Here is a 24,379-nt window from a genome sequence, read left to right on the forward strand (position 1 = left end):
TCCTTTTCTGACCCTAAATCAGGTAGTGATTTCATTTTAAGTGTGTAAACAGGGCACACAAAACACTCAACTTAAGAAATGTTGATGCTGACGTGGCACTGGCTTGTTCTGCTTTCTTTAACTAAAAAAATAAAAATAAAAAAAATTTACCACAGCTGGAAGGCTGAGAAAGCTAAATAAAAGCAGAAAACACATTATGCATCAGATGGAAAGGTTTATTCTTTTTTTCCAAAGGCAGAAGCTCAGAGGCTGTAGGACTGATGTGATTATAAATGCAGTGCAAACAGCCAGCAGTTTGATCTCCTTTCACATTGTCTTAAAACAAGTTCTGTTATGTTCTATATCACAATAGAATACCCTTGGGGCTTGCTCTACAGGATTTATTGCTGAACAGAAATGCTCCTAGTGTTACAGTCCCTTCAGACCTAACATAATGGGGCAGTACATGGTTACTATTATATTACACCCTCACTGGGTTTCCTGTGCTGTCTATGCTGCTTCAGGAGCTACGTGTTTCACTGAAGTTTGAAGATGTTCTCACAGGCAGGAAACAGCAACTTGGTGGCTTCTCAGTTATTGAGAACCCAGGGGAGCTAGTACTCATGATGGTCATGAGTTTAGTTCACTAGGTCATCACTAGCAGTCTGATTGTGATAGGCACTAACATGGAACTGACATTTATTCTAGTGCCTTAGTAAAGTTCATACGGTTATTTGTGCTTTTGGTTTTTCTGAACACCAACAGAAAATTCAGTTAACCCTTTCTCAGCCCGGTGTTTTACACTGGCTGTGGTACTGTGCAGTTTATTCCCTTCTGAGCTAAAAAAGTACTCATTCTTTCCAGCCTCCAGGTAGCCTTGCCATGCTAGAGCATCAGCATGGTTCTTGAAAGCACACTTCAAATGCAGAATGTTGTCTAGTGCTTTGGCTTATGTAGCACTTCTTTCTTGCATTGATTAAAAACTGAGGACTCTTTTTACGTGCCATGCAGTGAGATAGAATGTGAGAGCCTGGAGCCAAAGGAGACGGACAAGGGCATGGTCTAGTGCTTCCAATGTAGCTGGACAGAGCTGATCTTGCCCACGTGTTTGCTAAGGTCCTTGCTCTGCACTGTTTATGTACTGGAGTAGATGAGGCATTTGGAGTAGCAGAGCAAATTGCTCAGTGAAACTTCTAAGCTTTTCATATTTAGTCTGTTCAGTATGACTTGATGCTGAGTTGTTGTGATGAATACAGATCTTCTGTCCTTGGTTAGCCTTTCCCACTCACTCTGTATGATAAACTTGATCATGCTAAGGTTAATCCATTTTCTACTTAATGCTTTTGCTTCAAATGCTAAGAACAATCTAAAGTAAGAAATGCATTTCAAGACTGTAATTGTCAGAATGTTGTCTTCAGCTCCTGATAACTGGCACAGAGCAGTTCAACCAAAAGCCAAAGAAAGGGATACAGTTCCTGCAGGATAAGAACCTTCTTGCCACTCCCATCAATAACAATGAGGTGGCCAGATGGCTACGGGAAAATCCTCGCCTGGACAAGAAGATGATTGGGGAGTTTGTGAGTGATCGTAAGAACATAGATTTACTGGAAAGCTTTGTTGGGTAAGTATCTTTATGTATCCCTGTAATCGTGAAAGTTGAGTTCAGTGATAACACGTAGTACAACAGTAGTTCCTGGAGGCATGGGATCTATACCGCTTGGTTCTCTGTGTACTAGCATGCCTTAATTCTGTACATCTCTCACATATGGCTAACACCTGAGATACTTATGATAGTATCACATCCAGATTGTTTTCAGTAGAGCCATTCTTTGTGAAGACTACCAAGATAATTAAGAATTTCTGTAATTATCAGCGGTTCTTTGCTACCTTTTGCCTTCTCATGGCATTTTTCTTTGTTCTTCATCCTCCTTTATTATCTGTTTTCAGAGAAATCTGCCATTCTGATGTTGAACCAAACAAGACTGTAGTCAGTAAGTCTATCCTGTCTTTACTGTCCCATTTCATTTTCTCACTGCATTTCATTCTTGTTGCAGGACTTTCAGCTTCCAAGGTTTAAGACTAGATGAAGCTTTACGACTTTATTTAGAGGCCTTCCGATTACCAGGGGAGGCACCTGTAATCCAGAGACTGTTGGAAGCCTTCACAGAGCATTGGAGGGTGTGTACTTGTTGGGCAGAAAGCTCAAACACTGTTTCTTGTGCATCTGCCTGATGGACATGACAAATCAGACTGCCTATATAGAATCACCAAGGTTGGAAAAAGACCTTCAAGATCATGCAGTCCAACCATCCACTTATCACCAATAGTTCTCACTAAACCATGTCCTTCAACACAAAATCCAAACGTTCCTTGAACACCTCCAGGGTTGGTGGCTCCACCACCTCCCCCCTGGGCAGCCCATTCCAGTGCCTGATATATAAGCTTACTGTATGCTGCACAACATAAAATAAACTGTTATTTTATAAGAGGTAACAGTTGCACATAGTGTTTTTTGGAAACTATAACCATAGCCTGATTTTTATTTTTTTTTTCAGTTTGTCCAAGAGGTTATTTAGTGCTGTGATAGAAAAATGGTTATTTTGATCACTGTTATATCCCTGTTACTGTAGGACTGACTTGTGCCTGTATTTGCCTTTCAGAAATCAAATGGTTCCCCATTTGCTAATAGCGATGCCTGCTTTGCCCTGGCCTATGCAGTTATTATGCTGAACACTGACCAGCACAACCATAATGTCCGCAAGCAGAACGTCCCAATGACTCTGGAGGTGGGTGCTAGCAGTGTAGGCACCTGTCTTCTCTTTTGTTAGCAATGAAATATCTGGCATTCTCAGAGATTGTTTGTTTATTTCCCCTGGTATTCATGACTCATGTATGCAGTAAACTGGTGGGCAGCACTGAGGTTGAGTATGATTGGAGAGGAGGGCTGGAGGTAAGGGACAGTCTTTAGAAGTATTGTGCTTAGCAAGACAGGTTGGCAAGTTAGTCAAGAGGCTTCTGTACCTGAAAAAATGGTAAACTAAGAGTAAGAATGAGAAGATCATCGAACTGCTTTTCAACAGCTCAACAGTCTGGGCTTTGAGAGAGTTCAAGTCCTGTGACTGTCAGTGTGCAATACAGACCTGTCACTGATGTCCAGCTTCAGCTAAGCATGTGTTCTGTTATCTCTGTTCTTTCAGAGTAGAGTGAGTAGAGGCAGGAGCTGCTGTGCATTGCCGTGCTGCTAAGAATAGCATTTTATCTTTGAACTTTGAGGATGGATCTTGAAGAATGCAGGAAAATCTCCTTCTGGTCCCATAGAAAGCAAGTGGAGTTCTGAATGAAGCCAAGCAGTTCAAGCTGAAGATACTAGGAGAGTTACATCAGTGTTTATTCATTTATTTTTTTCCCCAGGAGTTTCGGAAAAACCTGAAAGGTGTGAATGGAGGCAAAGACTTTGAACAGGACATGCTGGAAGACATGTACCATGCCATCAAGTAAGAATCAACCTGACATCTCCTTGTATGCAGCGAGGAAACTTGAGTTATTTGGTCTGTGAGATCTTCAGTGACCACAGAGAGAGGCTCACTGACCATGTTTGCTTCAAACCACCTTCCAGCTCCGTGTGGGACTGGAGTAACAAGCCTGGCACAGTGACTGCAATAGACTTGTATCTTTGGATTCTTGCCATGGTATTTTAATCCACAGCACTTAACCTAATATTAAAGAATACACATCTTCTTTCAACATGCATAATAATGGCTGAGTAAGAGCAACACATGAGAAATGTTTAAATTAAGAAGCCTCTGTCCTCCAGGCCAGGCGTTTAGATTGCTTCAGAACATTTATGCAGTGCCAGAGATAGCAGCTCATCCCCAGGGCAGCACTGTTGCCTTGACATAACTGTCCGGGTCTTAGTTGCTTGTTTCATTTCAAAAGCTTTTCAGCTGTTTGTATGAGTCTACTCTGTACACCCAATCTCTCCTGCCATCCCTGAAGCTCTTGGCATTCTGACGAGTGTTTGAAGAGGATTCCTGGTGGCTGAAGCCTTTTTGGGCACGGACTGGCTCTGAGGGGGGGGGTTTAGTAATAACTCAGAAATCTACCCTATCAGTAAATCCAGACACTGCAAATTTGAAGCTGAGAGGATTATGTCTCTGGGGAGACAGGATATAACTCTTGACTCTCAGCTGGTTTCAATCTGCAGTTGCAGGCAATGACTTATGCTGGAAGCAGGACAGTGTACTTATGTTGGGCCTCTCTTTTGAGCATTATCAGGAAGATGGGGATGCTGCCTGTACCAGCTATCTAGAAATTCTTTGAGTTGGCTCAGTCTTTCAAATAGAGTTCTGGTTTTGATTGACCTTTTTTTCCTGAGGGTGTTGTTAATGTTGTTTTAGTAGTATCCTGAGAATATTGTCATATTTTTCAGTGAGATTGTGACTCTGTTCCAGTCTGTTTCTATCATTCCTTCACCAAATAATTCAGCTTTTTTATTGTGATCAATGCCTAAATCAATGGCTACTGTTCCACACCAAAGAGATTATTGTACTGTCATAGTTGAAATTGAGGGGTATTATTAGGAAAATCAATTAGACTATAATCTGTACAGAATAATACATGATCTGTTCAGGATCTTAGCATTTCACTTTTGAGTACAGAATTTCCTGAGACCTTCCAAGTAAAACTCATTCACTTGCTTCTGTTAATACTAACAAAAATGGATTTGTTTGAAAAAAAAAAAAAGTATGCTACTGACTACTAACACATTTTCCTGTATAATCTCAGTAATGATTGCTCTTGTCAAAATAACACAGCTACCCGAAGCTGAGAAGAACTTATTTCCTATGCATAAACCAAGGTATTTCTTTTATAGGTACTGTTAGCACATGAAAATTGCTTCTTTGGCAACTGAAGTGCATTATTTTTTTTATTTCTATGGATTGACCTCTGTTTTTTGGATTGCCTGGTCTAATATTTTGACTAGACTTGAGGCTGTCCTCAATTGCTTGGTCATTTGGAGAGAATTATCTCTTGTGCAATGTTACCCAAGTTTAGGGAGTGTGTATTTTAACCTGAAGTTTCAAGTATTACTTGGCATTAATCATAATTGTTTTATTATTGCATAGCTTTAATGGAGTTAGAGTAGGGAGCTGTGGTACCCTGGGTATGACTCACCCATTACACATTTGATTTCTTGCTTTATTTTTAATTTGGAATTTGTTGGCTTTCTGATATTTAATTTTGATATAATTTGAATATTCTTATACAAAGTTGCTCATACTTCTTTGCTGTGGTTTATCAGTTTTTTTTTATTTGAGAGCAGTGAGATATGCATGGTGCTCTGAGTGGATGAGAGGTGGGGAATGTGAAGCTACACTAGCATGCTATCAGAAGTCTTCCAACATTTAACTGCAATATATGTTGCATTTTCCACCTGTAGGAGGTAGCTGCTTCTTCCATACTATAATTACACTGTAGTGACCCAGAGTTCCTGAGAGCCACTGCACTTTATATCCAAGGTACTGGAGGGGGGCAGAGGAAGCAAGCAGGCTTTAGAAAAGAGAATGTTGCAGGAACTGGCAAAATCACTCCAGAGTAGCTATCAGTTAACTTTGTGACCATATAATGAAAGGTACTGTGTAAATGTTATGTTTGGCTCAGAATGAAAAATTCAACCTTTCTGCCTTCCTCCCTTGTAGAAATGATGAGATAGTGATGCCAGAGGAACAGACGGGCCTGGTGAAGGAAAACTATATCTGGAATGTCCTGCTGCATCGTGGTGCCACTGATGAGGGCATATTTCTCCATGTGCCCCCTGGAAGCTATGACCATGATCTCTTCACCATGACATGGGGCCCAACCATTGCAGCACTTTCTTATGTTTTTGACAAGAGCTTAGAAGAAACAATCATCCAGAAGGCTATCTCTGGTTTCAGGTAGGTCTTACATTTGTGGAACCCAGAAATACTAGTTGGATTGTTATCTCATCTGTCTGCTGAAGAGGGCACAATGAATACCAGCTGTTACTTTTCCTAGCAATTGAAAAGCTTTTTTTTATTTTAATTACCACTGTTTTTAAGTTGTGGCCTACGCTCCCCTGGATTTGTTCTTTTGTTAGTGCTGATTCACCTCATCTTGGCCTTTCTTAGTACCACTGGCCACTTGGTTTGACTGGTGTGTTGCAGTAAGTTTAAGTGCTTTGGGGTGTGTACTTTTAAATTCCAGCATAGTTACATTTAGAAGCCTTGCTGACACAGCTATACTGCTTAAAAGTGAAGGAAAATTACTATTACCTTGCACAGTGATGCTGACAGAGTCCTGGGATATCAAGAAAACCTTTCATGAACTTATGTATATGAGGACTTTGCTGTGGCTGGATTGATAGAGATTGTTCGTTTCTTTCTGTTTTTTATTTGCTTGTTTCTTTCTTTCCTTCTTTTTTTTTTTTTAACCTTTTTCCTGTCTCTGATCAATAGTTAATGTTGTTATCTTTGAGGTGCTGTATTGGAAAAACCTCTGGTTGTGCTTGAATGCAGACCAAGCCATGCCTTAAATGTAGTCTTAAAGCTCTGTTAATATGCTACTGTAGCCACCATCTCTTGGAAACAGCAGGTTTAGTTGAAGGTTTAATGTCAGCAACTTCTTATGTCAAGACATGAAAGTTGGCATATTGGCACAGCTGCAGGTAGTTTGTCTGTTTGGACTTGATTCTTGGAAGTGATCCCGACATAATCACAGACAAATATCAGCGGTCCAGGACTGAAGGATGATTTTGATTATATGATGGATAATAGACTCTATGCACGCGCATTTGTTACGAGTGGGTAGAGAGGAAGGTCTGAAATGTCAACGAAGAGGCAGTCTGATTTGCTCTCTTGTACAGAGACCTCTCTGCCAAGTTATTACAGTGTTTTCTGTGTTCTTCTTCCCCTAGGAAATGTGCAATGATCTCTGCTCACTATGGCCTCAGTGACGTGTTTGACAATCTCATAATTTCTCTCTGCAAGTTTACAGCCCTCAGCAGCGAGGTAAGTTTGCAAGGAGGGGAAAGAAGTATGTTTTTTAGTATGTTGGAGCTCTCTTTTTTTGTTATGTAGTATAGTTCGTTTATTTTAGTTACACCTGTATCTGTAGATAACAGAAATCTGTATCAGCCCCTGCCCCGAGTTTTCTGGTGAAGGCAATGAAAAACTGTGTGGTAAAGTAGGAGTTCTGTTGTGCAAGTCCAAATAAGTGCATTTCCTACATACTCACAAGTAGCAGTTCATATAAAACTGCTTATTTCACCTATTTCATATGAGGAAACTTAGATCTCCGTGTAAAGATAGCGATCATCCGTACTCCCAAGTGAGTTTATGCATTTCAGTTATTAAATATTTGGTTATAGAGCTTATGCAGTGCCAAGAGGGACTGTTTTGTGATCGGTTCTCTGTAAGTGAAGGGGCTGTGCATCTGTGCAGCATTAAGTGGTTAGAAAAACATGTTTTGAATTGTTTACTGGGATCAGGAAATAACATCAGCAGTTTGTTTCACTTTTAGCAAGAGCTTAAGCACTGTTTCTGATACAGTCCAAGGTACAATGATTGATTTAAGCTTTTTTGCCCAGATCTTTTTGCGTGGAATATCATCTGCCTAGTTTTTTTCCCCTAAGCTTCTTGGTTGGTAGTATATGGCAGAAGGTGCTAAGGAGATTACAGCTATTCCTTTCTAAGGTCAAACATATAAAGAAATCTACAACATTGTTCTTAGAACCTGTAGAAGACCCACAGTGAGCAGAAGGGAGTTTTGCCAAATTGCACACACATACAGACGAAAAGGAGTGGGGCTGGAACAAGATCTCTAGAGAGTGAAAGTATGGGTGTAAAAGGGCTCAAACAGATGATTTTTGAAATATTTAGAAGGGACAGTGGAAAGAGAACAGTCCTGCAAATTAGTCCAGTTAATGGAGTTTGGCTGTTCCGAAACTACAGAAAAGCAGAGTTGTCTGAACTGGATGTTTTTTATGTTGCTCACATCCCGCATTGGTAGCAATGAAGAAGCACCAGCTTGACTGTTAAAAGACAATAAACAGAAAGCAAAACCCTCAACAATCAAGCAGTGCAGTTGCTTTTGATTCCCTTTTCCTGCACATCTCACTACAGTAAAGATGAAATGCTCGCTCCTCTCCAAGCGTACCAGATTTTGAGACTACCAGCAGATTACACAAGGAAAGGAATGTCTGCTGTGAAACAACTGTTTGACACAGATTTACACAGTAGAAGCAACAAGACTAAGCCCTCGGAGGCACCAGCTATTGCCAGCTGCATCCCATCTAGTTGTGAGACTAGAATCTGGAGCAGTCTTAGGTCTGTGAAAATTAAGCAACTGTGCCTTTCGCTGATGATGTAGGATTGAGGAATTCTGGATTTGAACCGAGCTGTGAGTTTTTATCTGTGGCTAATTCCAGCTACACCAATTACTTTCTGCTTCCCTAAATTCCTGAAGGGTTTGAGGACGACAGTGGCATATGACAACTAAACAAATACTTGAGAGACAGTCTGGTGGAAGGGGGAGAAGGGGTGAATGTCTCCAGGGACTGAGGAGACAAATCAAAGAGGAACTGTTAGAAAGTGGGAGAAGAACATTGAAGTGTCACATGGCTTAGAATCATAGGATGGCCTAGGTTGAAAAGGACCTCAAAGATCACCTACTTTCAACCCCCCTGCTATGTGCAGGGTCACCAACCACCAGACCAGGCTGCCCAGAGCCACATCCAGCCTGGCCTTGAATGCCTCCAGGGATGGGGCATCCACAACCTCCTTGGGCAACCTGTTCCAGTGCATCACTACCCTCTGTGTGAAAAACTTCCTCCTAATATCTAACCTAAACCTCACCTAACTCGGTTTAAAACTATTCCCCCTTGTCCTATCACTATGCATCCTCGTAAGCAGCTGTTCCCCTTCCTGTTTATGTGCTCCCTTCAAGTACTGGAAGGCCACAGTGAGGTCTCCCTGGAGCCTTCTCTTCTCCAAGCTAAACAATCCCAGTTCCCTCAATCTTTCTTCAGAGGAGAGGTGCTCCTGCCCTCTGATCATCTTAGTGGCCCTTCTCTGGACCCACTCCAAGAGCTCCACGTCCTTCCTGTACTTGGAGTCCCAGTCCTCGATGCCGTATTCCAGTACACAGGCCTCACAAGAGCTGAGTAGAGGAGGACAATCACCTTCCTCTTCCTGCTGGCCACCCCTTTTTCAATGCAGCCCAGAACAGTTGGCCTTCTGGGCTGCAAGCACACACTGCTGGCTCATGCCCAACTTCTCATCCTCCAGGACCCCCAGGTCCTTCTCTGCAGAGCTGTTCTCAAAGAGATCTTCCCCCAGTTTGTATCAATACCTGGGGTTGCCCTGACCCAAGTGCAGCACCCTGCATTCGGCCTTATTGAACCTCCTTAGGTTTTCGTGGGCCCACTTCTGCAGCCTGTCCAGGTCCATCTGCCACTTCCTAAGCTAGATCACCCTGGTGATCAAGTGTCCCCACTGAGCACTGCAATTTCTATGCATAGCCACTTTGTTTAAAAGAAGAGGAATAGAAAGGAATATGGAGATTGATTAGCTTGCTGTTAACTGGTGTTCAGAGTAACTTTACATGTCCAGAATGTTTTTGGCCATAGTTTCCATCTCAAATAGTAATGGTTGCAGCAAGAGGGGCAGTGATACCTTATTTTAAGGCTTTGATTCTGGAGTGAGGTCCCATAGCAGAATAAGTTAGTGTTATTTATAAGTTCGCACTGAGCACTTTCGAAGTGTTCTGTAGTGGAGAGCTTAGGTCCAAGTGTCTCAGTGATTGAGCTTGCCCTGGAAAGCCACCTTGTCTTTGTTTCTGTGTCAAGCAAATATGAGCTGAGTTAGTTGTCTACAGCTTTGTGCAAAGAATTGCTGCCTTTTCTGTAGTCAATTCTGATCAGTCTGCTGCGATTTCTGTTGGGGAAGGAACAAGTCTTGCTGACTGCTGCCCCTTTTCTTTCCTTTAGTCTATTGAGAACCTGCCGACTGTTTTTGGAAGTAATCCCAAGGCCCATATTGCAGCAAAGACTGTGTTTCACTTGGCCCATCGCCATGGGGACATTCTGCGGGAGGGCTGGAAAAACATCATGGAGGCCCTCCTGCAGCTTTTCCGAGCAGAACTGCTGCCCAAGGCCATGGTAGAGGTAATCACACGGGTAGCTGAAAACTCGGGGAGTGGGAAGCAGGCTTTTCATAGAATCAGTTCAAAGTGGTGGAGAGTTCCCTTGCAAAGAAGGCCTGGATTTGGTGAAGTGTGTACAGATCTAGAAAGCTGTCAAAAAGTGTCATGTTCAAGAACATGCAGGCTCAGCTTGTTTCACAGCATTTCTTTTTTTTTTTTCTTATTTTTGTTTTTGTTGTATTTGAGAAATTCCACCATTTGTTTCACTTGAACAAATTTTGAATATTTGCAGAAGAGAGAGTGCATGAGGTATTAGAGTACAGTATTAGTATTGCCAGATGGTGGAGAGGTGTGACTAGGTGTAGAGGGGTGAAGAGCTGGGTTGACTGGCAGTGGGCAGGTGCTTGGGTGTGGTATTTCATCATTAAGTGAAGCATTGTAGGGGCAAAAGCAGACTACAGAGAAGTAGACAACTGAATATATTTGTTCTGGTCTGTGTTCCAGGTTGAAGACTTTGTGGATCCCAATGGTAAAATCTATCTGCAGCGTGAGGAGACACCATCTAACCGGTGAGTGGAGCAGATAGCTCAGGCAGTCTTTTTTATCCTCCTTAGTCCTGGAAAATAGTATACCTTTTCTTTTTCTTCTGTAATGTTTTCTTACTGATGCTGATGTCTTCTAATTTGCAGTGGTGAATCTACAGTGCTGAGTTTTGTTAGTTGGCTCACCCTCAGTGGTACAGAGCAATCTGGCATGAGAGGGCCATCTACTGAGACACAGGAAGCAAAGCGAGCGGCTCTGGAGTGCATAAAGGTAAAGTGCATGAAGTGCATAAAGGTAAAAAGGCTGTGAAAGAACCTGCTTTTGTCTGTGTGACAGTATTATGCAGATAAAAGGTAACAGAAGCATAAACATGCGTGTTTCTAGGCAGTATTCCAGGCTCCCAGAGGACTTGGGAAATGTAATAAAGTAAAGATGAGTGAATCTGCATTGCCAGCTATAGAGTCTGCATTGCCAGAGTCTTATAGGATATGATGTACAAACGTAGTAACACTTGAAAATAGAGACGGTTTTGCACAAGAAACTGGGATCTGCCCTTGGCATCACTATGCTATAATTAAGCACAAATTTATTAACTCTCAAATGACTAATCTTTTCCAAGACAAGGCAGTCTATGGGCAGATGTTCTTTTTTAAAAGGCAAGGAGCTACCTGATAAAATCTGTCTAGCACTGTTAGAGGATAATTGATGTTAAAGGATTGAATTAGCTTTCAGGAATTTTCCTCCATGTAACTGTGTTGAAACCACTCGCAGTACCTACTGCAGCAGCATGTGGTGTTTTGTGGGGAATCTGTTTGTATGCCTTCCCCGCATCCTGGATATATCATTCTCTTTTCTGTCTTTTCCAGCAATGTGATCCTGAGAAGTTGATCACAGAAAGTAAATTCCTCCAACTTGAATCCCTCCAGGAGCTGATGAAGGTGAGAAAGATACTGGGCAAGGGACAGGATGGGTGATGGCACAAGTCTGCTGAGTGATTATGCATATGTGTTGTATACTCACCTAGCTCCTCTATCCTCAGAGGATGTCTTAAGCCTAATTGGCTTGAAATCAGGTCTGGTTTGAAATCAGACGTTAGTTTGTCTGTTGCCTGCTCAGAAGTTACACATTTGTTTAGTAGCAGAGAAAGACAGTAAATTGTGAAAAACATTGTAAGAGTCTTTTGGTAACAGAAACTGTTTGAAAATTTCATGTGCCATCTTAGTTCTGGAGGAGGATTTTGCTCTTAGTCCTCTATGTCAGGAACTCTTCCTTTAAATGCAAGTTGTTGGCTTGTGGATAGTCACTTCTAGGTATGTCTGTCTTTTCTGTGCTTCAAATATGCTTAATAAGAAGCTGCTAGCTGCCAGAAAGCCTCCCCATCTGAGACACTTCATCAGAGTTTAACATTCTTTAAGTTTGAATTACATCTTTCTTAAAAAAATATATATATATATATAAATATAATCTTCCATATACTTAGATTAGCCCCTGACCTCCAATGTATTTTTGATGGACTATGCACAACTTCCCCAGACACTGGAGTGCTGCTTTGCCCAGACTAAGAGCATTCTGTTGGTCCTCACTGGTACCCCTGTTTTGAGAAGCTGCAAGTCACAAACAATTAATTGTCTTTTCTAGGCTCTAATCTCTGTGACTCCCGATGAGGAGACATACGATGAAGAGGATGCTGCCTTCTGCTTGGAGATGCTTCTAAGGATTGTACTAGAAAATAGGTATGACCTTGAAATACATTTATAGTCGCTGTCTATGTCTCTGCAGGACTGCAGCTGCTGACTGGGTCTAGGGAATGAGTTCCTTATGTGCTTCGTTTGCCAGCTGAAGCAGCATGTGGCTATAATTTCAGGGCTTAGCAATTCTGTTCTAGCATATGCAAACATAGGGACTATTCACCCATGAATTATTGCTTTGATATCATGAGATCTGGAGAATATAAACTAAACACTGGTGGGAGAATTCACCCACCTGCTTGATTTGCGAGTAATTAAGTAAATAAGGTACTTGACAGTTTTGTTGTTTCTGTGTGTCTGTTCTTATATCTCTCTGCTGGAGTTTTTCTTTGTAGTTATGAAATACCAGATTGTGAGGCTGTATGGAGTATTCAGGGTGGAAGAGGGAAGTAGCTGCATCCTGCTTGTCTCATATCCTTTCATCCTACCCTTTCCCTCCTCCTTGTTGTGGCTAGGGACCGTGTGACCTGTGTCTGGCAAACTGTCCGAGACCACCTCTACCACCTCTGTGTCAATGCAATGGAGTTCTGCTTCTTAGTGGAGAGGGCAGTGGTGGGCCTGCTGAGGCTGGCAATTCGGCTCCTTCGTCGGGAAGAAATCAGTGCACAGGTAAGGGGAAGTCTGTTGCTGTTGTGGGTGGGTTTTTTTGCTGTATCTGGCAACATAGGAAAGCAATTATTGTGGTATGGACCCACACTTAGCCTGTGTGTGCTACAGGTAACAACAACCAGCAGTTATAAGTAGCCCTAAGTAAGGAAGGTGGACTTTGCTGAAGAAGAGAGTGTATATAACAGGATCTGTTATTCTTGCTGTCTCTTTCTGTGGCTAGGTTCTCCTCTCGTTACGTATCCTGCTCATGATGAAGCCAAATGTGTTGTCCAGAGTTAGCCATGAGGTTGCCTATGGCCTTCATGAACTGCTGAAGACCAATGCTGCCAACATTCATTCTGGGGATGACTGGTACACGCTCTTCACCCTCCTGGAGTGTATTGGGTCTGGGGTAAAGCCACCTGCAGCCCTGCAGGTTACAGCAAGGGCAGATAACGACACAGGTAAGATAGGCCGGCTTTTGCTAGGAAATCTGATGCCCGCCTGCCAGATAAGCAGCTGCTTCCCCAAGCTTTTCAATTAGCAGAGGGAACTGCAAGAAAACAAAGCTGACATTAAACTACATTATCAAGATTAAAGACCAGCACCTGCTGTTCACTCCTACCCCATGGTCTGTCCCTGGCTCTACTCTGCCATCTCTTCGTACTCTGAGCAACAGTCCAGGTGCTCATCCCTGGGGGAGCAGTGGGGGGGAAAACTGATACCAGTTGCAGCAGCTGTAGATCTTTGCACTGCCCCATGGAGTATATTCTGGTGGTTGTGGTCCGGTGCCATGGGTAATATAGCCTTTAATCTCTCATCCAGGTGTGTAATGTAAACCCAGCTGTTTCCTCTTTTAGAGGACTGACTCCTTTGTGTCCTCTTTTTAAGGATTTTGAAAAAGGAAGTAGTTCTTTAAACTATTTCCAATTCAGTTTGTTTTCAGAGTGCACATGCAATTCCTGTAAGACCAACCCACTGTTTGCCACTTCTCTGGACTGTGTTAGCAGACGATCTTTCCAGCAAACTGTTCGTGTTCTGCTTTAGCCAGCTGCTGTGTATTTGAGGCTGACATCTTCAGACTTCTACAGGAAAAAAAAAAAAAGAAAAAAAAAATTAAAGAAAGGATTTTCCTAAAAGGCTGTTCTCCTCTCTGCTTTTCTAGAACTTTTTTGCTAGGTCCTGATGCCTTATGCTAAATAGCTTGTGGCCTTTGCCTTCTGGAGCAAATACAAGATTTTTTTTCCTCCCAGCTCTTTTTTTTACTGCTCCTGTCTTTACTGCTTGAACAAACTACTTGACTATAGCATGCTGTAGATCAAAACATTATTTCTCTTTACCTCCTGAAAACGTTTGGTGCACTATTCACAGCAAATCTAGATGCTGGTGGATTTCTAGATAACGTTGAATGATGAGGGAAAAAACCCACAATTTTTGTTCAAGACAACTTTATCACGGTGCCTTAAATTTGGCCTTTGCAATGGTTTCTGAGCTTGGAACATGTGAAATACAAGGTTATCTTGAAATTCGGGGAAGGTAGATCGGATAGATATGGAACATGCATGAAGTAAACTGCTCTGAACGAGAAACACTTCACCCATATTAATGTGGAGTGGCATGAGGGACCTCAACAGCCACACAAGTCCATATTCTGCATTGTGCTTTAGGAGTTGCCTTGGCTGAACCTAGCACCTCCAACGGTTCTAAAATATGTGGTACATATGATTCTTCCCCTGGGATCAAGTTGTTGAAATTTGCTGTTTTAAATCCATGGTCAGTTAATAAGTGACTTAGCAGAGGATGGAAATTCCCTTCCTTCTGAAAGGGAAAAACAAATGTACGTACCAGGAATAAATGCCAAGGTCTGTGTTTCCTGCTATCTCCTGTGCATACTTCAGTTACAGTTGTTCTTCCTTTCCCAGGAGGAAAGGCCTGGCTCAGATTCTTCCAGGGCCCACCGGTGCTTCTTAGCTAATGCTGATCTGGATTGCTTCTCCCTTATTCGTAGCTACTCTCCCAAGTTTACTCTCTAAAACCTCTGCCTTTTGTCTTGAAGGTGCTCAGTCAGACAGTGAGGTCTCCTCCTATCATCCAAGTGACATGAGCCTAGACCGTGGCTACACGTCTGATTCAGAGGTGTACACAGACCATGGGAAGCCAGGCAAGATGCACCGCTCGGTGACGGATGTGGATATGATGAACAGTGGCTGGCTAGTGGTGAGTAACCAAGGGGCTTCTGGTGCCAAAAACTAATCCTGGTTTTTGGAAGAGGGTGTGGTAGGGACGTAAAGAATAAGGCTGTAGAAGAGATAGCTAGGGTGAGCTGACAGTGTAAAGGGAAGATGTGGAGAAGATGCAGATGGAAAGCAGAAAGCTAGGAGGCAGATGTTGAAGAAAGGGGAATTGTTTCAGAAGAAAGGTTCTTTCAGCACGTGCATGCGGTGCGGTTTGTTACACTACTCCCTCCTGCTACCCTCTTGCTGTGCCCTGCAGGTAGGGAAAGATGACATCGACACCTCTAAACCCAGTGCTGGGTTCAACAAGCTGGGGCCGTCTCCTCTTGTCAACCAGTACAGCCTGACCGTGGGGTTGGATTTGGGCCCACATGACACAAAGTCTCTCATGAAGTGTGTAGAGTCCTTGTCCTTCATTGTGCGAGATGCTGCCCACGTGACACCTGAGAACTTTGAGCTTTGTGTTAAAACCATCCGCATTTTTGTGGAGGCAAGCTTGAACGGAGGTAAGGTGGCCTTTGATTTGACAGCTGGGATCAGGCTTGAGAGTGCCCAGCAGCATGAAGGGATGTGTGAAACACTGTTGGGGAATGAGTCCCCAGCTCTCAGATAATCTTCTGCTATGAGAAAAGTCCATGTCACTGTGACACAAGAGGCCAGCACCTAATGTAAAGGTAGCAGCATCAGCAAGTGTTGGCTTCCTGTGGATGCAGAAGGCTGTTCCTGAAGGGCGCTGGGTACCTCTTAAAATGAGTAGAACCCTCCGCTGGGGATGTCAGAAAGTGGCTGCTGCATGTGTTGAAAGGCTGAAAACATTTTGTGATGGAGTTGTGCATATTGTATGTTGCTGCCTTTACCTTTTTAGGCTCTAAGTCCCAGGAGAAAAGGGGGAAGAGCCACAGGCATGATAGTAAATCCAGTCGGTTAAAAAAAAAGCCAAAGGAGAGCTCCACTCGGCGATCACGAGTCTTGAGCCAGCACCAGGTCCACACACACAGTGATGAGGACGAGGATGAGAGCATCCCTGCCAGCTACCACACTGTGTCTTTACAGGTTAGTCAGGACGTAAGTATAGCAAGGATTTCCTCCTCTCCTTTCCCACACTCGGGACCTTGCTAGGGAATCACTGGGACTCTTCATGGGATGAGGGGAGGTTGTATCCTGGACTAGTGACCACTGAATGGTGAAGGTTAGGGCTGGTCGCAGAGTGTGGTTCTGCAGTGAGAGAGAAAAGCCAGAAGAGTAGGTGAATGGAAATAAGTCACTGCAGAAGATACAGTGAATGTGGATAAAGGAAGTTTGGAGACATGAGTTTCATGTGGGATTAGTGAAGAGTCTGACAGAGCATGTGAGCTTATGGAGAGAGGAGAACCTGGTCGGCTGGTACACAGGGTTTTCAAGTACAGAGGACTGGGATGCAGGAGTTATTTCTATCTTGGCTCTCAAAGATGTGAAGATGCTGACTTAGCACTAATCTTTTGGGCCACAGTTCAGTAGTAAAGTTGTTAGGATGCTGTCATGTGCCATTGGAGAGTTTTTGCATGTTTCACGTTGCTTTAAAAAACTAAGTTGCAAGGAGACGGAGTTGTCTGTGGGCAATGTAGCTGAGTCATTGTTTTTCTCCCTAAGTTAGGCAGGGCATCGTGCTGTGTATTGGAAATGCTCTGTGCAGGCCAAGGATCCGTTCTTTCTCCTGGGAACTTTGGAATGCCACTCCCTCAGTGAGGAAATTTATATGGCTCCTGGCTGACAATAATCTTGTGGAGGATGCCCAGTACTTGAATGCTTAGGGATTGCTCGGATAACTGGACCTGAAACTATCTCATAGCAGCTGGGATCCTCTTAGCATTGGTTTGGGAAGGAGCAGAGAGAAGGTTTGATTCAAGAATTGTGTTACTTAATGTGATGCTTGACTTGCAGCTCCTGGATCTCATGCACACCTTGCACACACGAGCAGCTTCCATCTACAGCTCCTGGGCAGAGGAGCAACGCCATCTAGAGACTTCAGGGAGGAAAATCGAAGCAGATTCTCGAACACTGTGGTCGAACTGCTGGTGTCCTTTGTTACAAGGTAAAGTCATCCCCTTGTGATGAGAAGTGAGCGGAGAGACTTTCAATACAACATCAGCCCTCAGGAAAGTGGAGGAGCCAAGAGCTAACTGTAGATAGCAGGCAGAGGTTGTTTTTTAGGGTCTGCTGTGTAAGTGGGAAAACAAAATGGGCTCAGATCCAGCAAGGTATCCTTAGCATGACTTAGCTACCAGCTTACTACTGGATGTGACAGTAGATTCCCAATCTGTGACCTAGAACAGGTATGATACTTCTTATTTTGTTCCTTCCTCTCAGTGTGTTTGGTCTTCATTAGCTATCTCTACCTAGGCTGGGTGAGTTGGAATGTGACACTTTCTCTGTGGGCTCAGCACTGAACTCCTCTTTTGCAGGTATTGCCTGGCTATGCTGTGATGCCCGACGCCAGGTACGGATGCAGGCACTCACCTACTTGCAGCGGGCCCTCCTTGTACATGACCTGCAGGCCTTGGATGCCTTAGAGTGGGAGTCGTGCTTCAATAAGGTAACCTCCTGATTGGGCTGGGCAGGCAGGTATGACAGCAGTCACAAAGAGCAATGCTCTTTGTAGGAGGCATAGTACTGTCTTGTTGAATAGTCTGCTCACCATAATACACAGGCATTTCCCTACTTTGCTCCTGTGAAATATTCCTCTCTGCTTAGGCTTCTGACAGAGCCTCTTGGAAATCAATCCACGTATTCAATTTCTCACTGCTTCCCTCATGCTCTTTGTCTAGAAATTAGTTCCAAAAGCTAGCTTCTTCCTTTAAGGTGGTAAGATGAAAAGGACTGGATGAGACTTTCACAAAGAAATATCAATCCAACAGGTGCTGTTCCCTCTGCTAACGAAGCTCCTTGAGAACATCAGCCCAGCTGATGTTGGTGGAATGGAAGAAACTAGGATGAGAGCCTCAACACTGCTCTCCAAGGTTAGTATGCTTCCACTGTCTGAAAGCTCAGGAGAGAATGTGCATCAAGAGGACAACATTGTTTGCTTCTCAGCATCTCTGATTTGGAGAGGTGTCAGTCTGCTAGTATGACTGTCTTCAGTGCTGAGCCTTTCCACCACCGCCTGCTGCTGGGATGAGCCTTCTTTCCAGAGCTGTCTCCGTGATCTTAGATTCAGAAAAGTCGTTAGGAAGGTGTTTACGAGAGTGAAGAGAAGTATATCATTCAACATTAATTAAAGACGGTTTATTCTAGAGGTGAAGTGATGCTCATCAAAGCCTGGGCCTGAAGGACTGGAGGAGGTGCTGATTAAAACTTAAATGACCTCAGGCAAGAGAGACAAGATTCACTCTTCTGTATAAGCAGCTTAGAAGAATGGATTCCTCTGGCATCCTCTGGCCTTCTAGCCTGCCACAGGGAGGGGTCATTCCACATTTGTGAGATTGGCTTGCCAAGCCATGAACAGCAGCCTTGATACTGCTTGTTGACAATGGTTGTGCTCTTTTCTAGGTGTTTCTACAGCATCTCTCCCCACTGCTCTCACTGACCACTTTTGCTGCTTTGTGGCTGACAATCCTTGACTTCATGGACAAATACATGCATGCTGGCTCCAGTGACTTACTGGTAAGGTGCTGAAAGTGCTGCAGAGCTTTGAACAATCATTCATGAATTTTAACCCCTTATGCTTTGTTTGCTGTTGTTTTTTTTTTTTTTTTAATTTAACTCTCACAAACCCATTCGTTCCACAGTGTGTCCCTTTAGCCTCTGTTTCCAATGCAGCCCATCAGCTTTTTTTGAGCCTTCGTTCATTGCTGTGTGTCCCATCTCTCTGTGCTGAGGAGTGTTTCTGATTACAGCTGGAGGCCATCCCAGAGTCTCTGAAGAATATGCTGCTTGTAATGGACACGGCTGGGATATTCCACAGTGCAGACTCACGGACAGGATACTCTGATCTTTGGGAGATCACCTGGGAGCGGATTGACTGCTTCTTACCTAGGCTGCGAGATGAGCTCTTCAAACAAACAGTCATCCAAGGTACAAGGGAATGAGAAGCATTTTAAAAAATGGGTTTTGGGCCTAGTGCTTGCACCTTGCTGTACCCAGCTGCCATAGTGCCTGGATGTTACTGATGATGCATTCAGGAGGATATGAGAACTTGGCATCAGGATGGCAAACTGAGGGTGGGCAAAAGGAGAGAGTAAACTGGTGTAGTGTCTCACTGTTTGTGTTCCTAGATCCTGTCCCCAGCATACCAATGGAGCAGCATCCTCAGAAGTCAATAGCATCTGCCCTGCCCCCTTCTCCTGTGGGGGATGTGAGACCAGCCACCCACCCAGCCCCATTGGAGAAGCCTTCTGAACTGAGTGCTAGTGGTAAGTCCCATTTTCTTCTTTCTGGAAGCATCTTCCCAGAATGTGGAAAGCACAGATCTGCTTTTCCTTGCTTTGACCAGCTGTTCTGTGTTGTGGAACCCATTCTGCTTCCAAATGGTTTGGTTATGGCTGCCTTGCTGAGATTTTTGCGGATAGAGGCAAAGGCAGAATGCTGTGTTTGACACCTGCTCCTCAAGGCCCTTTATGAAGGCATGTAGAAGGGGACAGTCTGGGGAAAAAGGTCTGAAAAGGTCCCTGAAGCTGATCCTTAGTCTAAATTAAGGCTGAAATTGACTTTGTCCAGGCCTATATAAGAATGTATTTTTCTCTTCTTTCTTCCAGAGTCTGAGAGAGCTTCTGCACCTGCATCTCCCACTGTCAGCAGCTCTTCCTCTCCTTCTTTCACAGCATCAGCGCCAACAAAGACAAGCCCCGTTACAGACATACCTCCTACAACAGCACAACCACCACTTATCCTGCAGCCTCTCGCCTCTCCCCTACAGGTTGGGGTCCCGCCTATGGCTCTTCCAATCATCCTCAACCCAGCTCTAATAGAAGCCACCTCTCCTGTTCCCCTCTTAGCTACTCCACGGCCCACTGACCCCATGACAACCTCTGAAGTCAATTAGCTTGAAGGTATCTGAGAACTGTCTGCTGAGGAGGCTCTGGCAGAGGATGCTGGCCAAATGTTCTCTGATATCAAGCATGTTTGATTTAGAAGATGATGCTAACCTGCACAGAAGGCAGCTGCAGCAAACCCCCAGAGCATATCACATTTGTTCCTTACTAGCGGCAACTGCCAAGAAATTCCTGACTGCTCCCTTCTTGGTATCCAGTTCCACTGACCAATCTCCTTCCTGCCTTCACGATCTCAGGGACCAGGCAACACCCACACCCAGCAGCCTGGGACCAAGCTGCCAATGTGTCATCTGGTGAAAAGGGAAGACACATTGATTTAACACTGGAGAGGGACAACAGTATAGGACTGCCTCTCAGATTGTTCAGTTCAATCCCTGGACAATTCCCCAGCTGTTTCCTGGCTTTCCTGCTTCTGGCCGCACTGCTTTATTTGGGCTGTGGGTATGCCTGGGCTCAGCAGGTTGAAAATTTTGTGTAGAGGATTGCTCACAGTGTAGTTTCCAGCTTGCTATGCAGGGCTTCTTGTATGCTGTAGCCATATGCTTTCCTTCTGCAACGTGGATTGCAATAATTCCCTGACCAGTTAGGGAGCAGGGGAGCCTGGTAGGCAGTGCTGCCTTCCTCCTCTCCTCCTACGTAAAGACCGTCTGGTGGGCAGAGCAAATTCAGGAGCCTCTACCTAGTTAATCAGATTAGGAGGAAATGCAGAGCCCTGTAATGTCAGAGCAGAGCACCATGGCCATCTCTCCAGCAGCACTTGGGGAGCTACTCCCCTTGGGTTGCACAGCAGTGCTGCATTGTCCACCACTTGCTTCGTTGGCCCAGAGTTGTCCCCTCCTCTTCACTCAGAGAAGATGCTGAGATCAGTGGCACCTGCTGGCAGATGCCCAGCAAGTCTGCTGTGCTGAGGAGCAGCTTTCTTTTGGCAGCTCCTGCAAAGATTGCACCTTTATGCATTTTCTGGTTGTCGGGAGCCCACCTCCTTTTCTACCCGGGGTCTCCTGCAGCTGATAGTCATCATTCCTGTGCTTCTGTCTTGCAGCAAGGATGTCCTGCTCTTCCATCCTCTCATGTCCAGAGCAGAGCTGGCTGGCTGCCTGGCAAGCACTGCATCTCAGTTCTTCCTCCTCTCTGAATTAGTTGGCTAAATTCTCAGTAATACCAATCTCAGAAATCCCACTGGTGACTGGGAGGGACACAGGCATCAACTCCAACCCAGTGTATGCTGTACTGAGAGAAACCCAAGGTTGGGGTGGGAGTACAGCCAGTGTACATATGGGGTAAATGGCTTACAAATCCAATGGACTTTTTACAGTGTAATAAATACATCCTGTAAATGAGTGCTCTAGTGTTGCAAACCTTTTCTGTTGTAATTTTTTGGCCCAGAGCTTTGAGAAGAGGGGAGTTGAATTATCAAGGGTGCTGCACCTTTCCACCAACCCAGTGGCTCGGCACTCTCTAACAAAGTGAGGGGGAGCATGGATGAACTTGTCCTAACAGCTGGTTGGTTCCTCTGCAGGCTGCAGTGAAGACAAGCCATGCAGAGGCTAAGTAGAAAAGGTTCCAGCATAGTTAAAAAGGAGCTGTAAGATCAGTGCTGCACAGCCAGGACTGAAGGAAGAAGGCAAGGGCTGAAGAGCAGGTGCCCTGCAACATCTCGGCATACAGCCCCCTCTGTGACATGTCTGCCTGCCCTTCTATCTGTTGCGGAAGAACTCCTCATTTGCACTGACAGGACTCTGGGTCAGCAGGAGATCTGGAGTCTTCCAGAGCTAGTCCTTGCATGGATGGCGGCAACCACAGTTGCTTCCCTCATGGTGCTTTCTGCTTTGTGTCGTAGCAAGATGCACACAGTGCCTTTAGAGCTGTGCAAGGCATCAGTGCCTTCTGTTCTCGGAGAATTCCAGAAGACTTACAAGCTTGATAACGAGTTTTAAGAAGTTGGAATTTGTTTAAATTTCATGGGCAAAGGTCTAAATATTGCGTAATGGAAGTGTGACACGCAAGCTAGGAAAGTCCCGTCCATAAATCCTGGTTCTTTTCCCCATTCCACCTTTTCTGAGGTATTTTCATCCAGTCAACCTTCTTCAGCCTCCACTGCTTCGAAACTTATGGTCCTTCCTGCCCTCAGATATTTTCCTTCATGTATTTGAATTCTTGCACTGCCTGCCCATGGTGCTTCTATAACCTATCTGCCCTGTACTTTCAAGCCTTGACTTCGATTTACAGCTCTGTTTTTCTAAGCTGCCTGCTGAAACCTTTAGATGATTAACTCTTTGTAAACCATTACTCAATTCTAAAGTGCCTTTGTGTGAGCACTGCTGCCCTCTGATCCCTGGACACTTGGCCAGCCCTTGGACTGCTTGATGTGCTGTCACGTCGTGGCAAAGCCCAGCACTTGCTGCTGCCTGACGATAGTTGTTTTGGGGACGCTGTGTTTCAAACTGTTTGCAAACACGCTCTGTATTTGCTACATTTTAATTCAGACAATTGTGGTGCAAAGCAAAAGCTAGCAGAGGGAAACTGCAGGAAATGGGACTGGAATGTAAAGAATGTAGGATAGAAAGACAAAATTATGCTTTAGACAGTCTTTGCTAAACTGCAGATAGGAATGGACAGAAAAATAGATTCATTTCAGTGTTGTTTGGATTTTGTGATAAGGAGGATTTTGTGTGTTACGGAAAGAAACAACCAGAGAAATTGCTTGTTCTAGTGTGAGCTGAAGGAGAAGAGGAACGAGCTGGCAGGTTAGTGTGTGCTTGAGACCATTCTAGTGACCGAGCTGCCTTGAACCCTCTGGGACAGCGTGGGGCCAGCAGCTGCTGGGGAGGAGGGGAGGTCCTGGCGCTGGCCCTGGGGTTTGTCCCAGCGTACACTTCTTCAGACTTGGACTTCTTTCTCATTTTTACGGGTCTGACTCACTGTTGTTCCAGAGGATGCTGGACAGACATCACAGCAGTTGGGGTTTGCTTGCCTCTTGCCGTTCCAATGTACATACACCAAGAACTTCTGCAGCTGAAATGGAGCAGGCATAAATGTCAGCGATCAGCATATGTCAATAGGACAGCTTACTGTGAAGCTTTCTAATGAAAAAAAGCCCTATTTAAAAGATAAGCTGTGGCTGCAAAACATAAATTCGGCACTGAAACTTCAAGTGCAGACTCTGAAGCGCTGCAGCTTTTAATCAGATGCACTGTGGAAATAACAATAATGGCCAAGCAGCAAGTGTGCTAGGCTGCCCTGCTGTGCAGGTACGAGGTCAGTGAGGTGCGCCTCGCTCCTGGAGCTGCCGGCGGCTGAGCTCCCTTGGAAAATCTGCTCTTGTTCAAGCCAGATGCTTCCTGAAACTGCAGTCCCCGCTGCTCCGTACCACCTGTGCGTGCAGAGCAGCCAGCTTGGCTTTGCTCTGCCCATCCCCATTGTCCAGGAACAATCCCAGCCCCGCAGAGCTGCTGGAGGCCACAGCAGCTGCAGCGCTGCCCAGCGTCCCCACAGTGGGTGGCATTGTTCTGCTGCCGCCGCCATGCAGAGGGCTGAGGCGGGCAGCAAGGACGGCAGTGGGGGGGGAGTGCGGCCTAGTAATGGAGTGGCAGAGGATTGCGTCCCACGGTGAAAGCTTGGTGAGATGCTGCGCTCAAAATCATGGAGTGAGCACGGACCTTTGAGGAGCTCCGTGTGGACTGCAGTTCAGATTTTTGGGAAGATCTTCACGAGCAGCTGGGCCCAGTGTGCAGTGCAGCACCCTGTGTTGCATAACCTCTGCTGGAGCGAGGTGGGGGCACAGGTAGGGCACGGCACAGCCTGCTTCCCGCTGCTCCTCACCTGCAGCGTGGTGCTGCTGGGCCCTGCCAGGGCCCGCACACCCACTGGCAACAGGAAGGCTGGGGGCCTGCAGCCACACGCCTGGGGCAGCAGGAGGGTGTGCTGGGATGGGGTGCAAGCAGGAAATGTGGCTGCTGCTGCCATGGCACGACTCGGCTGAACAGCCAGGGCCGCTGTGCTTCCCCTTCTGTGTGCAAGTCCACCAGTTAAGAAAAACAGAAACTTTGCTGTGCGGTGGGACTGAGGGGCTGCAGTCAGCCCTCAGGAAGGGTCAGGG

At 45.0% G+C, this 24,379-nt stretch overlaps 1 protein-coding gene across 4 annotated transcripts in view; it reads left to right on the forward strand.

Annotated features, from left to right (window-relative positions):
* The window catches only part of GBF1 (golgi brefeldin A resistant guanine nucleotide exchange factor 1), a 97,848-nt gene extending 76,228 nt beyond the window's left edge, over positions 1 to 21,620 (forward strand). For 2 of the 4 annotated variants that reach the window (XM_048946456.1, XM_048946455.1), the window contains 23 exons: positions 1,398 to 1,600; positions 2,034 to 2,157; positions 2,640 to 2,765; positions 3,391 to 3,473; positions 5,679 to 5,915; positions 6,914 to 7,007; positions 9,986 to 10,162; positions 10,645 to 10,709; positions 10,830 to 10,953; positions 11,550 to 11,621; positions 12,322 to 12,416; positions 12,887 to 13,040; positions 13,261 to 13,483; positions 15,076 to 15,236; positions 15,513 to 15,759; positions 16,119 to 16,306; positions 17,174 to 17,324; positions 17,695 to 17,825; positions 18,148 to 18,249; positions 18,779 to 18,892; positions 19,126 to 19,303; positions 19,504 to 19,641; positions 19,984 to 21,620. In XM_048946456.1, coding sequence (XP_048802413.1) covers positions 1,398 to 1,600; positions 2,034 to 2,157; positions 2,640 to 2,765; positions 3,391 to 3,473; positions 5,679 to 5,915; positions 6,914 to 7,007; positions 9,986 to 10,162; positions 10,645 to 10,709; positions 10,830 to 10,953; positions 11,550 to 11,621; positions 12,322 to 12,416; positions 12,887 to 13,040; positions 13,261 to 13,483; positions 15,076 to 15,236; positions 15,513 to 15,759; positions 16,119 to 16,306; positions 17,174 to 17,324; positions 17,695 to 17,825; positions 18,148 to 18,249; positions 18,779 to 18,892; positions 19,126 to 19,303; positions 19,504 to 19,641; positions 19,984 to 20,270 — 3,474 coding nt within the window. In that variant the 3' untranslated portion in view covers positions 20,271 to 21,620. Of the gene's footprint in view, positions 1 to 1,397; positions 1,601 to 2,033; positions 2,158 to 2,639; positions 2,766 to 3,390; positions 3,474 to 5,678; positions 5,916 to 6,913; positions 7,008 to 9,985; positions 10,163 to 10,644; positions 10,710 to 10,829; positions 10,954 to 11,549; positions 11,622 to 12,321; positions 12,417 to 12,886; positions 13,041 to 13,260; positions 13,484 to 15,075; positions 15,237 to 15,512; positions 15,760 to 16,118; positions 16,319 to 17,173; positions 17,325 to 17,694; positions 17,826 to 18,147; positions 18,250 to 18,778; positions 18,893 to 19,125; positions 19,304 to 19,503; positions 19,642 to 19,983 lie in introns of all 4 variants that reach the window. The other 2 variants (XM_048946453.1, XM_048946454.1) reach the window with 1 other exon arrangement.
* The last annotated feature ends 2,759 nt before the right edge of the window (positions 21,621 to 24,379 follow it).

Source organism: Lagopus muta, chromosome 5 (genome assembly GCF_023343835.1).
Source record: "Lagopus muta isolate bLagMut1 chromosome 5, bLagMut1 primary, whole genome shotgun sequence".
Classification (NCBI taxonomy): domain Eukaryota; kingdom Metazoa; phylum Chordata; class Aves; order Galliformes; family Phasianidae; genus Lagopus; species Lagopus muta.